Consider the following 15,272-nt stretch of genomic DNA (forward strand, 5'->3'; position numbering starts at 1 on the left):
TATATATAGTTGAGCTGTCTGTAATGTTTTTGTATTTTATCTTTTTGTGTCACTAGTGCTGTGCGGGTCTGATTTTAGTACTTTGAATATACACTAACAATTGTATCTTGCCTTTATGTTTGCAGGTGAAGAGGAACGTTTCAGACTTAACTAACATCCCAGTCCGGCATCAACAGTGGGAAGGATGGCCCGTGTCAGCGTCTGATGACTCTGTAAGAAGCACAGGCACACAAAAACACAATTCAAAATGTAACACTTGTTACTCAGACTTGCTATAACAGTTCTATAGAAAGAAAACAAACACACATATCTTCACTTTTCTGTGAACTGTAAATGCTGCCTATACGTTGCCCTCTGATTCTTGGATCCAAGACAGCCTTCTCAAAGATAATTAAAAGTCGAGCCCAAATTAAAGCCTGTCACATGGCATGACAGATTATTGATTTACATTATTTTAAAACTAATAGTGGAAACTGTTCCACACTCTGTACGCCATCCCAAAACCATCTGTCAGAAGCATGAGAGTAAGATGTTGAAGCTAATTAAGATGTCAAAGACGGTTCCCATCCTGTGTCCTCTATCTGTGGACATTAAAGCTCACATCATTGAGTCCCGCTGACCTCTCCCGTCCCAGGGTCGCCCTTCCCAGCCATTCACCCTGCACACAGTCAAGCTGATCAGAAGCAGCCCTCATACAGAACCTCCAAGAACCTCTGACCCCTTTTGTCTCACCCCTTCTTTGACAGCCTATGTGTTCCCATGCTAATTGTATGGGATGGTTTATCATGCTACATTGAAGAGCTGTTGTGCACACATTCTTGTGTTAACCCCTACCTAACGTTTTCCTTTTAGATCTATGTGATTGTTGTTTGGTTTGGAGTATTGGTATTGACTTTGTTTCTTTTTGTTCAAGTGTTATCATGTGTCCAAAGCCAGAACTGGCTCTACTGTAACAACTACACTACATACTGTATGTTCTATTCCTTTGTGGTAGTGTACATTTGGGATTAATAGAGTAACCTGTTTTCTATGCACAGATACAGTCGGTTCTATATATCAATCATTATTCATGTTTCAAAAACTCCAGGTGAAAGAACAATAACTGCACCTATATTTATGACTCAAAGTGAAGCTTTTAAGATTAACAGTGAAAGCAAATACATTACACCATTAATGTGCATACAAGGGCAAAGGACAAAAGGTTATGCATCCTTTCAATACAGGAGATATGGCAACCACAACCTGCAGCTTAAGCTTCATGACGTTGCTGTTAACACTCATGGAGGAAGAGAGCTAACCACAGACATTTCTAAAAAACTGTGTTCAGGAAATTGTAGTGTCCAGCTGCAATAGTTTTAACTCAAGAGTTTGTAGTTCAAAAACCGAAAGGGATATGATCAATTAACATATTTTCAGTGATTAATTACTTTTTGTGAGTTTTGGAATACACAATACATAAAATATGTTTCCTTTACCTCAATAACTTATATTTGTATCATGGAAACATTATTACATCACAAAGCCTTAAAATATTAATTCAGGTTCTATTTTTTCATAATCTAAAATAATTTGCAACTGTAAGGAATCAAACAAGACTCGTTTTTAAATATTTATGAAAAAAATATTGTGCATTTTTAAGTGATATTAAAGGATTTTGATGTATTTCATTTGCAAAAAATATGTGACCTAACCACTAAAAATCAGCAATGCACACATTTGTGAATTTGATCACCAGGCAGGCCCTGCCAATCTCTATGTAATGTTAAGTAAGGATAAGGAAAAATATTTTTTTTTACCTTTTGTATTTTTGTGATCTGCATTCTGATGATCAGTGAACCTTTACCAGTTAGCTGTGGATATGATTGCCAGGGATCATGAATTGATTGCAGCTCATTGTGGCATCATAGGCCCGGTTGGCACCTGCCTAACACACATCTGCAGCGTCTGTGTTTCCTGGATGAGGAGATATTAAAAAGCACAGAGACAGAAGTGTAATAATGGCCTCTGCTCTAGCCACAGCCCTCTTATTGAAACGTCTGAAGGTATTAACAGAAAAAGCCCAGGGCTTGGCTGGCCTAGCTGGCGGGTAGGGAGCCTGTGTTAGTGTCTAGCTCATTAGCCCAGTCTCATCTCCCAGGGTTTGGGCCAATAAACATGGCAGCCAGAGGCCCCAGAATACGCTTATCTCTGCGCACTAGCCCGCTTTCAGTGGAATTGATTACTACTTAACTCTGCTTTGCCTTTTAAGTGTGTGATGTAACTGCGTTTATAACCTGCTTGGATTTGTGTTTGTGTGTGTGCATATTTGCATTTGCGTGTTTGGAAATGTGCCTTTCTTGTTGTACACACTGTGTCTAGGGCTTGGTATCAAACTTTAATACTTTTTGAGAAACCAACTGAACTGTGAAATAGCCATTGAATGTTTTGGGAAAATGTTTCCTCATTGTTTAGGTCATACATTTCCTTTTGCATTCCAGTTTTTATATTGTACTGTATTTTATTTAGGTGAAGTTCACAAAATAAAACATTAAAGCAGTATTTAAGATGATCTTAGGTTTCAATAGAACAATATTTCTATTTTGCAGAACACTTGTATTTTAGACTTTTGGATTTAAGTGTCATTTTTGTATCAGTGTGGTATTGTATTGACCACATTTTTTTAAACAATAGCCAGCACTAACTCTGACAATACCAGTGTAGTTGCCTCTAGCATGAATGCTGTAGCAGTTGAGTTGGTAGTTCCTTGTTGAATTCTCAGACAGGTTGGTTGCTGCATTAAAGAGTCACAAGTGGCACAAACATGTTCCTGTTATAGTTAATCTAATTGATCAACTTATTCAGTGTATCTATGTCAACTGTCAGTAGTTTTGTGTTCTGAGGAAGAGATATTTGAGTGGTGGCATTGTTTGTTTATGTATTGTTGGAGCGTAGGAAATTATTTTGTTAGAAAGAAATTCTCAGCTTTCAGGGAAACTAGTAGTTATGTGTTACGTAACCCTCCCTGATACTGTCCACTCAATGTGTTTCATTGTTTATTGTGCTCTGTATTAGTAGAGGTCTTATGGAGAGTTGAAATTGGATCAGGATGGATAATGCTCAAGTAACACTGGACAACAGATCAGTTCATTCAGTGCACTGTGTCATTGTATGTCATGTTAGACCAAGGACGTTGAATGTAAAAGGAAGTGGCACAAAGTGTAGCTGAAGCAGTAGCAACGTGAGGTGATGCTCATTTCTAGCAGGCAGATTGTGTTGACCTGGGTCACATACTGGTTTGACATAATTGTCAGTGTTTATGCAGAGGATATACTGTAAATCACAACACTGTAAAAAACATTAACTGCACCATTAGTTTATCTCTGTTCTACAATGTTTTTCATGAACTCCTACAATGCAAGCCTCAAATGTGGCTGCTAATGTGAACACCTTTCTCTTGTTAAACTATCCAACATTGTCCCAGAATAATGTACTTGTTTCAGTACCTGGTGTGACACCCAAAGCACACCTGACACATGAAAGCGCACCTTTTTCAGCAGTTTGATATATAGATTCATTAGAAGACGGTTTATAGTATTTGCCAGAGTAGCCAAGTAGAAGATCATGTGGAGAAGCACACTGTCAGTCTTTTGTGTGTGTTTGTTTTCACATTTCTATTAACTGTCATCAGATTTACTGCATCACAACAACGTTGATAGTACTAGAAAAGTCCTACGTCAGAAAAAGAAACTATTGAATTTTACTGTAGTTAACACTTGATGGAATTAATTTTACTCCCAAATAGATTAAACCAAATACTCCAGCATAATTTGCAAATACCGTGTTCTAGCTCAGCCTTCCAGTTCCTCCTTCTCATGGCTTTGGCAAAGCTTTTTTCAACAGTGCTCAAAATGATGACTAGAGCTTTTGGCAACAGTCGATTTGAGAGTGCACCTGGACATTAACTTCCTGTGCTTCTACTATTCCTTTGCCTAAACAGTACAGCGTGGAGAGTTTCCAGACGGGCCTCATCTCATTGGAGCTGTTTTGATCTTTCCTCCACACCTTTTGGAGTGATTGACAGCCAGTGGGACATCCTTATTGCATCCCCTCATCTCCTCAACCCCCACCACCACCCACTGTTCCTTCTAGCCAGTAATTGCTGACATTTATGCAGTGTTTCTTGGTGTTTGCTAATGTATTAATGCTGGAGAGCCTCGGAGGTGCCTTGCCTTGTAGGCCAGCACCTCCCTCCAGTTCCCAGCTGGCATTAATGGAATCCTCCTCTACCTGATAGGGGCCTATTAAACCGAGGATTTATTGAGGGGGGCTTGGTGGTTACCAAAGCAACAGGGCTCAGCAGTAAGCTCAGGCAGAGCCCCCCTCCCTTGTGAGATTGGCTGCCTTCAGGTGACATTCAGCACCAAGTTAGTCCGTCAGTCTCATTTTCTATCTCTTCTAACTGTTTGCATGCGTTGTGTGAAGCTCACATTTCACAGATATGGTTGTGCTTGTTAAGCATCCCACTGATCCAACAGTAATTTATTTATGCCGACCTTAGCCTCTAGCTCTGTATTTGCATTTGTTTGTGTGTGTACATACATTACACACACTGCAGGACCCCAGATACTAATCAAGAAAGGCATATCTTCACTAAAGCTCAAAGGAGCCTGAAACATGGAAACCAACAGGTGTTAAGGGTGGGGCTCACTTAGCTGGCTCCCTTATCCCTATCATGTATTCATTTGTCTTATAATCCCCATACTTCCTCTTCTGTCCATCACATTTCTCTCTACTGCCTACTCTCTCCCACTTTTGTCGCTGTTCTTCCCTTGCTCAATCAAAGAGAAAGTGGAGTAAGGTGGTACTCTGGTTGTGGTTGCCATCAGTGCAGCTGTCAGTAGTAATTATCTCACACTCACAGCCAGACACCTAATCCAAACACTGCCTACACTAGAAAAGAAAAAACGAAACACGGAAAGAATGAAGGGAGAGAAAGAAGGGTAGAGAAGGGAAGAAAGGGTTGAAGGGAAGAGGGAGGGGGTAAGGGAGAAAAAATTCTTTCCCTGTATCGGCCCCTGAATGCTTAGAGCCTCAATGCAAGTGTTAATTAAAAGAATCCAAAAAAGAGGAGCCAGTTCCTTTGTGTGGAGATGTGGGAGAGGGTCATTTGGGGGGGTTAACCTCATCCCCCCACCCCCTGCGCCCTGCGGCACTTCAGCCTTGTTTCCACGTTTTACCACTGAGCCGCCAAGCTGCACTTGTGTACCTGAACATCAGGAGAAGCCATCGGGTCAAAGCGAGGAAGAGGATTGAGAGGCACTCAACTCATTTATTTCCTCTTTTCACCTCTTCTCCTTGCATCCATGTCAGCCCAAACCCTCCAGGCTGTCTTTGACAGGGGAAGTGATCAACTTTATTTATACACTTATTAGGCCCTCAAACGAAAGCCTCTCATTGTGAGTAGTGGGGGTAAAGGGTTTATGGGGATCCTCTCGGCAGCCGCTGTTAAGATTCTCACGTTTGATTGCCACTCGATTGGGGAATAGGCAGAATAGACTTGGGGCCATGCCTTCACATCCTTAAAGCTCAGACCCTGTATGTCTTTGTCCGGCTCAATACTTACAACTCTCTCAGTGCTAATTCAACCCTCAGGCCTGAGAGCCATCATGTCTCAAATGGCCATAGCTTTTCTTTAAGTCACTGTTTTTTTTTTTTTTTTTTTCAACAAAAAGTATTGCTAACTAACTTTACTTTTACTGTTGGGGGAATGATGTTTTTGGTTCTTCTCTGGAAAGATATGAATAACACAATGATCTAATGAACAGGACCAGACTACTAAATTAGAGTTAAGTTACATGAGCAAACACGAGGCAATTCAGTAAAGTGTTCTTCGTAGGTGTTCCAGGGATACTCCGCTGTCCTTGCTGTGACATTTACACACTTTTAATTGTCAAGAGTACACTCGCTACTAATTGGTAATACACGAGAAATACAATCTGTTTCTTCTATTATCCGTGTGTTCACGTCTGTTACTGATTGTGGGGTGACTGAAAGGTTTTAATTTACTGAGAAACAAAATTTATATTTTTAATATATATATTTCTGTTTCACTGTTGGCTTGTCCCTTTAGCTGTGATGTCATTCTTTGTTTGTGTAGTTTCAACATTGCATGGCAGTCTAGCCTCTGCTTTTTTTGAGCAGTTTTTTTTGCTTAAGACAACATGGAGGAAGAACACTCATCAGGATAATATTCATTCTCGAACTGTCAGGGGAGATACTGCGTTTCTCATATCTTCCTCTTGGTTACTAAGCTGATGGGAATTTAAGACACAGTGGTTAATATTGTAATCCGTAGAGTCCAGGCTGCAATAAATTGTAAAATGGTTGTTCCTCTCCTGGGGATCAGATAAAGTTCATTATCTTGGTTGCATTCCTTATGTATGTACAGCCACATCTAAGGGCCAAAGAACATGAGGTGGACATTATGAACAGAATCACAGTATATATAATTTATTTTATATCACAATAACAATCTATATTGTGATACAGTATCTTTTCTGAAAAATCAATTAAGAAACTGTTTATGGATTCAAAAACCAGGCTGGAGTGTCTGTTTAGTTAACCCAGTGAAAAGAAATACCTGACAAATCAAGGTGCTTCATCATATCAATGCAAAAATCACCGTAAAGCAGTCCTCCTCATTGATTTTTAACATTGCCTCAAATGGTCTAATACACCCAAAGTTAGATAGATAGTTAGGGATAGATAGATTATGGTAAACAGTTGACAGTAGGCCACAATTGTCCAACTGTTTATTGTGCAAATATTTTGGCTTTTGGCTGTGGCTAACTTACTTTCTAACACTGGAAAGATAAGGTAGTGTGACAATAATAGACAGCGTGGCACTTTGTCAGATATGTTGGTTCTTATCAGTGCCAGGTACACAGCAGTACTCACTAGTAAGTCCATGTTGCTGACAAGGTCTAGTGCTTACACTGTTCTCTCATGCTATAGAGGCTGAGGCCAGTATAAGGAACCACTCTACTTTAAGAGAGACAGAGAGAGAAACTCCCTGCGGTCTGTGTAGTCCTTTTCAGACTCAATTGGCGTTGCATGTAATCGTCTCCTGATTCAACCATGTCCAGCTGCTCTTTGTGTGTCTTAGCACCCGACAATGGAGCAGATCACAGGACCTCTGCAGGGGACGAGCAGCTTCTCTGCCTCTTATCACACCCAGCCTGCCTGCCCTGCCTCAGCCCTGTTGTTTAGATGTTCACTCTCCCAGAAAAGTATTTGCATCTGGGCTTTCTGCTCTCCTCTTAACAATTAGTATGTCAGTGAATATATTGTTGCATTATTGTGACAAGTATCAGTACATTTAGGCTATAAGTCATGGTTTGATTGTTAACAGTCCTGCTTTCAGTGGTTGCTGTTGACAGGAATTAACAAAGGTGTCTTCATGCTGAGAAAAGTTTGACATTTAGATTTTTTATTTTTTTTGGGGGGGCATGTTTTTATATGATGGGAATCAATCCATACACTATACAAATAATGGACGTAGCAGCAGTGACGTCGGCCATTTTTTGTGGAATACGGTTTTGAAGCTTACAGTTTGACAATTTGACCGGCGTCATCCTAGTTTTTTTTAAACTGGATGTGGCGATTTTTGGACAAGAAGGCGGAGCTGGGGAGGATGAAGCGGCTAACCCGGTGATGTCTTAGTTTTTAATGGTGCTGCGCTAAGCCAAACGCTAAAGAGGGAAAGTTAGGCATAGACAACACCCAAAAACAAGTTCATGGCTACTTTAATGTACACAGTACGGATTGCTAATCCTCTACCATGATTGATATGTTGGCGTGTAGCCCCGCCCCAAAGCATCCCCTGCGTTATCGTCAAATTTAACATATATGGGACCATAATTTACAAAATGAACATCATGCTGTATTGAAGAAGACTTGAAAGTAGCGATTGAAACCATAACCTCATTATTAAAATGTTTACTGAGGTAATAAATCAAGTGAGAAGTAGGGTCATTTTCTCATAGACTTCTAAATAAGCTGCCTTCTTTTTGCAACCAGTGGAGTCACCTCCTCTTGGAAATTGGATAGAATGCAGGTGCAAGGCATTCTTGCATTGGGTTAACTTTTCATACCCGGAAGCTCTGGCCATTATTTTTTACAGTCTGTGAAATAATCTAAAATCTGCCACAGCACTTCTTATAAAGGGGAGAATCTTGAGTTTCGCACTACATCCTGAAACTGCCTTGCCTGTATTGTTGATGTCCCTTGGGGTCCAAGCCAGGAGACACCAGCTGTAATGAGTCCCTGCTGAACGCTGACATTTTCAGTCCTGGCTTAGGATTTGGGAGCTCATTAGTCAGGTGTTCGTATACTACAAACCAGCTACTGCAGGTGTACAGAAACCTCATCAAGCTTTTCCCCTGATTAGAAAGATGAAGCCTGTGTTTGAGAGTCATAAAGTATCTCAGGATACGGTCTATGCATCTACAGCCTGGGGAAACCTAGTCCAAAATACGCTAACCACAGTATTTGAGAAGGTACTATGATGTACAACTTGAGAGTCAGTTGTGTGAAATTTGTTTTGTTCTATATCTAAGTAGTATATCTATATACTATCTAAGTTCAGTCTTTAAGGTAAGGAGTAGAAATAAGTGACATCCCTCTCGCCCATTAATGAACAGATAGGACTCAATTTTAGTTGATGCTAACTTTGAGTGGACTAAGATTTGGGCAGTAACCAGTTGGTTGAGATCTTATTGCCTAAGATCTCAACCAACTGGTTGGCCTTGCTTGTTAGGCTAGACGTAATCACTCTTTCATTATGTTCCCTGTTTTTAGATGACGCTAGCTGTCTCTGGGATCAGCTATCCTTGCCATCACCTCAGTGTTTGTCGAAGGTCCTCACCAGCCAATTCCCAGGAACCCACAGAAGAGGTATATACACACACTCTTTCCTGTGGATTGCTTTCTCCTTGGGCACTGTGTATACATGCTAACTTGTAAAACACTGTAAAGAAATGCTTCTTTTAATTACTCTTGTTGAAATAAATCTGGAAATGAATGAATCATTTATGTTTACAGTGTGCAGATGTCCATATGGTCAGCGACAGTGAGGGGGATGATTTTGAGGATGCGTCAGAGTTTGGTGTGGACGATTCAGAGATGTTTGGAATGGGCTCCTCTACCTGTCGGAAAACACCTATGAGTAAGCACAGTGGAGCATCTTAATGTTAGATTAGAGTTCCTAATTTTAGCTCCAGGTATTGTATTTTAGCTCCAGGTATTGTATTTTAGCTCCAGGTATTGTATTAAATGCCAGTGACATGCATCTCAAAGCTTGACCATAAAATATTTGTTGTCCCTTTACAGTGCCAGAGAATAGTGAGAATGAAGCTGATGCCTTACTGCACTTTACTGCTGAATTTTCTTCAAGGTGAGCTAAGTGGCAGGTGCTTCTCGTGCTTCAAAGGACTTTAAAATCAAAGAAGGCTGGCATTTAACAATGCGTTTATGTACTGTTTTTCTGTTCTGTGTCGCCTTTAGGTATGGAGAGACCCACCCAATGTTCTTCATTGGCTCTTTGGAGGCAGCGTCTCAAGAGGCCTTTCATGGCAAAGCCAGAGATGTAAGTAAGCTGATTGACTGTTCAGTAACTCATAGGAAGGTTTTTAATTTAGTTAGATACTATAATAGGTAACAAAATCCTGTTTTTCAAACACTTTCAATTTGGACTGTGTAAGATACGAGGCAATGATGTTACCAGTGTTGGCTTGTCCTTTAGCACTGATGTCATCCCTGCTGGGTGAGCAGTTTTCTTTACTTAAGACAACACAGAGGAGCAACACAAACTGTGCTGGATGTTATTCATTCTCTATCTGTCAAGGGAGATGCTGCGCATATCTTCTCCTTCATTACTGTGGTACGGTGGGAATTTAAGACACAGTGGTCAGTATTATAACCAATTTCTGTATATGCCTAGTCTGCAGTCCACACTGCAATAAATTGTACAATGGATCTTCCTGTCCTGAGGACCGGTGAGGTAGAGTTGATTATATTAGTTTGGCAAAAGCTATATGTAAACACACATAATGTAAAAATGGAATATAATAGAGACTGGGTACCTTGTCAGGGATTTTGGTTCTTATCAGTACTCACCAGTCAGTCTGTGTTGCTGACAAGGTCTGGTAGTTACACTTCTCCTGCTATAGAAGATGAGACCATGAAGAATTCCTACCAAAATCTTAGCAGCAGGGGACTAAAAATAGCAAAAAAAAAATGCAAGGGTCTGCATTGGTGTGGTATGTTCCTACAGGAACCAGTGAGAAAATAGTTTGTGCTCAACGAAGTCCAGTTTGAAAAATTCATCCGTGAGTTTGAAGGCTTATCAGATGCCAAAGCACTGCATGGTGGTTTATACACTTGTGAAACAGAAATCTTCAACTGTAGTTTTTCTCCTACATCTCAATAATTGTTTAACAATCCAGTTAGCACATTGTTACACTGTTAGTGCAACAAGGTATTCTTCATGCAATGTGTGCGTGCACATGTTTGATTTACTGCAGTATGTTTCTGGTTTACATTGATATTGCACTATGGTACACCTTTAGCCAGGTTAAACATCTCTTTTTTTTTTTTTTTGCTGGAACCCTCTGCACTGGCACCCAGTCTGCACTGCACTGGCTACTGTCCCATGAGAGGTTGCAGTTTTTCAACACAGAGCTTTTGTTAGTCTGAACGCAGCCTTAGTAGACAAATTATAAAAACCCCAAGAGTAAAATAACTTAACTATGAAGTAACTTAATAATGATTACCTAAAATGGAGGGCATATTAGGCTAAATGCCAATTAGCAGTATTTATAACAGAGGTCTGGCTATGAGTCGTTGATTGCATCATGACTCGCAGAACTCCATAGAGGCCAAATAATCTCTGCCACACTTGCAATGAAGTCTGAAAAATCATAACAGCATATTCCAATCATAAACTGAACTGAGAGCAACAAAATAAATTTAACCAACAGGTGATATGATTGACATTAACAGTAAAAACTGCTACTTCTCATACCACAATAAATGGCCTTCATTTGCAATGTATTTACATTCATACTTCATTTAATTCAAAGTCCTTTTTTATACAGTGTTTGTCTGCCCCGTGTCATGCTGTGTGGAGAAGGCTTTATAGCCACATTGAAATCATTTCGTCAAAACCCTCATCAAATTTTCACCCTGACAGCTGCGGCTTTATTTTTAGCTGTCCACTTTCCCGCTTGTTTTTTTGGCTTTTGTCCTTTTAAGGATGCTTGTATCAACTGACAGCTTGTGTGGATTACAGCCTTATTAGACTGTGAGGACACAGCAAGATGTTAGGGGGGTTCAGATCACCAGGCACACAGAGAGGGAGGGAGGGTGGAATAGATGATAGTAGGGGAACAACGTGGTCTGAAAGAAGAGAAGGATGCAAAAAAGTTAAAGTCAGAGCAACAAACTGAAAGAGAAGAAAGAGAGGAATAAAAGCATGAAAGGCTGCAGGATAAGGGTAAGCGATAGAGAGAGTGTGTAATACACAGAGATGGAAAATAAACCTGAAGAGAAGCTTGGCGTCTCGCCTGCTTCCCAGCTGATCTCCTCTCCTAAGCCAGCACAATATGGCCGATGTCTCCCTGGTGTTCGCACACTCTGTACTGTACCACTGTGCTCTACACAGCGCAGGGGCGAAATAGTATTCTTTTTCACTGTATTTAGTTTTATTCTGGGTGAGCTTGACTTAGTCTGCCAACTGTGTCGTGGTTAGAATGGGTTTAGGGAAGCTGTATATGTGCAAAGAATTTTGCATGAAAACAGAAGCTATTTGATCTGTTCTGTGTTTGTCCTGTTTTGTCACAAGCGTCCTAGACGACAGGCCAAAACATGCTGCTTTTGACGGTTTCATTACACAGTAGCATATGTGCATGACTACGTCGTCCATTCTTACATCTGCCCAGCCATCCCATCCTTTGCTCTTTGCTTCCATTTGAAAGGGAATCTAGTTTTTGTGTCGTCCATCGTAGAGAAAGCTGACATTCATTAACGGGATATTGGAATAGGGCAGATTTGACTGAAGGGGGACTACTCAGTGGGTTTATAAACAGAGGAATCAGTCTCACTCTCTCAAAGCCTGGGAGAGGCTAATCACTAAGCAAAACACTACATTTGATGAAGTGTTTCTGAAGGTGTGTGTTGGGGGACTGTTGAGATAGACTCAATCCATCCTTAATGAAAATGCTTTGGGCTGCTGAGCTGAGCTGAGCTGAACCCTCTTGGGGATCAGTGGTTAGTCAGAGCGTACAGAGAGATAGGCCACCCATCACTAACCTCGATCCTCACTAAATCCCCATCAACGCAGTGGTTAATCACTCTAACCCCACTCTCCTCTGCTCTCCACTCCTCTCCTGTCTGCCACACACAAAGACACATCAAAATTCATAGCCTTGCTGGAGAGGGGAGTTCATGGATTTATCACTGCCAAGTATCTGCTTTAAAAACCCAGCAATAGCCGTGCAGAGTCAAGAGGAAAGAGCAGTGGTGAATCAGAATGGCATATAGATGCTAGATATCTATCAGATCTAGGGCTGTACATCACAAGCAACACTAAGTCATGGTTTATTGACTGCACCTGAAATGATTACTCTCAGGCATAAATAAATGGATTACGGGTTAAATCAATGTAGAGTTACTAAAAGTGCAGGAAACTAAGGTAGAAATGTATGTGGTTTGTTTAATCACACGTCAGAAAGAGTTCCGAATTTGGTGCCGTTTCTGTTATAAAGACGTAATGTGTTTTCTGCAGGGTGTGGAGATCCTCCTGTGTGGTTGGTCATCGATCTGAATGTTTTCTCCCACTATGTGTTCAAGGTCATTAGATCAGTCATTTGAGCTCTTCATTTTGAAGTGTTTGCTTTTCCAGACTGAGCCTGCCATCTGTAGAGCAATCCCTACCTGGACTTCTCTGTCCTTCTTTCCTGCTGTACCTTTCTGTGTATGTCTGTATCTTACTCACTGGTCCCCTCTGAACCCTGTTAAACATACTGTACCTGTGAATCAAAGCCTCTTCCTGATGTGACACAAATGTCATCCATAGAAGACAAGCCTTTGATTAACCCATTAGCTATCTGTCAGGAAAAAGCCCTAGAGAAATTCCCTTAAAGGTCCCACAAAAAGGCTTCAATTTTAAAGAATAAATCCAGAGTGTGTGTCATATATATATATATATATATATATATATATAGATATATATATATATATATATATATATATATATATATATATATATATATATATATATGCATATATATATATGCATATATATATATATATATATATATATATATATATGCATATATATATATACATATATATATATATATATAGAGTATATATATATATATATGCATATATATATAGTGCATATATATATATATATATGCATATGCATATATATATATATATATATATATATATATATATATATATATATATATGCATATGCATACAGTATGTGCTGCAATATGAGACAATACAATTTGGTTATATTAGCTTTCCCTTAAATGCAGAGTGCCCTCCACAGCTGTGGTTGTGACTTCATGTCGAGTGAGTGACACTTTGTAGTTGAAGGCTAGAGCGTAGGGGGATTAGTTTGGTTGCTTTCTGTTTTTGTTTTTTTTGTTTTGCAATAGGTAGTGTTCATGCTATGTGCACACACTATATTTTGCTAGACACTCAAATAAAATACCAAAAGTAAATAGAGTGATTTCAGACACAGCCTATAATACAGCAAGCCTGCATGAAAAATGTAATTTCTGTAATTACTATCAGAAAGCCCTGTTGTTTAGGTTGCATCATTTGATCAACCGTCAACAGAAAAGTTTTTTTTTTTATAAACATAATAGAAAGATAAATATATCGTTCCTCCATGGCCATGGAGAATACCTGCTTATGATTGGTTGGAGGGTAGTAAATAAAGTAAATACGCAAAGCTTGAAGGCTTCTCCTAATTATTGAAGAAATAATTTCTAAATATAATTACCTCTATAATAACTACATTAACTGTTTAACTATAATTTACATTATTCTAATGTTGAAAAATATAGTACAAGGACAAAGCTTGAATTTAAAAAGTGCATTTTCCTCAACATGTCACTACTACTTAAATTGTACATTGATGGCTGGCAAGTGACAATGGTATGTGGGATAATTGACAATGAACAGTAGAGTTATAATGTAGGGGGTTAATAGCCTCTGTGTTCTCCTCGGCTGTATTTTTCAGTAGTTGTATGGCTCATGGATTATCCCTTAAAACATATCTAAGAATCTTCTGTCTGATAATATTGCTGTTTTTATTCATAATTAAATTGTTACGAAAACTATGCTGTTTCAGCAGGACATTTACTAAAGTAATTTGCTAAAATGTCAACTCTCCTCAGAATAAGGGAAATTAAAGCTATAGTGCCCAAGTATTTTATATTAATGAACGTCCGTTACATTCAAGCCATTGCCAAATTAGTTGATACAAAGCTAATAAAGCCTATCAGCTCCACAAAACTCTCTGTATTTCTCAGTATGGCTATGTTTACAAAATGGTGTCGTCTGGCAACTTTCGCGCACAGCAGCTCGAGTGATGTGTTTTAAGTCCCCACTGAGAAAGGAGAACAGCAGCGTTCAGCTTTGGAGACGAAGACGACATAACAATTACAAGATAATTACCTCTTCTGAAGAGTCGGTCATGTTTTTTTTAACCTCCGTGTCCTTGATTTGACGGGATAAACTACTATCAACTGAATGGAGGAGGGGTGGGGGATCACTGAAGGCTTGTATCATGTGGACGCGCCGACAGTGTTGTTGTCATTACTTAGAATTCTTCATGGGGGCGACAGAAACTACGCACTATAGCTTTCAATGTCAGGTATTAAAGTGATGGTTCAGAGTAATTTCACCCTAGGGTCCTTTGCACCATGACCTCGAGCCAAACAACCCCCCATAAGCCTTTTTCCCTTGTTATAATGTTGGTCGAGTTAGCGTTATCAGCTGGTTAGTTTAGTGCAGGCGCTAATGGATCCAGGTTTGTTATTCGTAATTACCCCACTAATAATGCCCAAAATGATACCAAACTTCTACAGTAGTAAATAGGTTCTGTACTCATAAAACGGATTGGATTGGAAAGTTTGTAAGTACACCAGGAGTTTATTTAAATATCACTTGCCTGCTGGCTTCTGCTCTCTGCTGCTACTGCTACCGGGCAG

At 39.7% G+C, this 15,272-nt stretch overlaps 1 protein-coding gene across 1 annotated transcript in view; it reads left to right on the forward strand.

Moving 5' to 3' along the window:
* Nucleotides 1–15,272, forward strand: part of faf1 (Fas (TNFRSF6) associated factor 1) — a 66,524-nt gene that overhangs the window by 24,440 nt on the left and 26,812 nt on the right. Inside the window, exons 8-12 of the mRNA XM_078259014.1 lie at nucleotides 126–212; nucleotides 8,839–8,934; nucleotides 9,082–9,205; nucleotides 9,370–9,433; nucleotides 9,544–9,625. Coding sequence (XP_078115140.1) covers nucleotides 126–212; nucleotides 8,839–8,934; nucleotides 9,082–9,205; nucleotides 9,370–9,433; nucleotides 9,544–9,625 — 453 coding nt within the window. The remainder of the gene's footprint in view (nucleotides 1–125; nucleotides 213–8,838; nucleotides 8,935–9,081; nucleotides 9,206–9,369; nucleotides 9,434–9,543; nucleotides 9,626–15,272) is intronic.

The sequence above is a fragment of the Sander vitreus genome, chromosome 9, assembly GCF_031162955.1.
Source record: "Sander vitreus isolate 19-12246 chromosome 9, sanVit1, whole genome shotgun sequence".
NCBI lineage: Eukaryota > Metazoa > Chordata > Actinopteri > Perciformes > Percidae > Sander > Sander vitreus.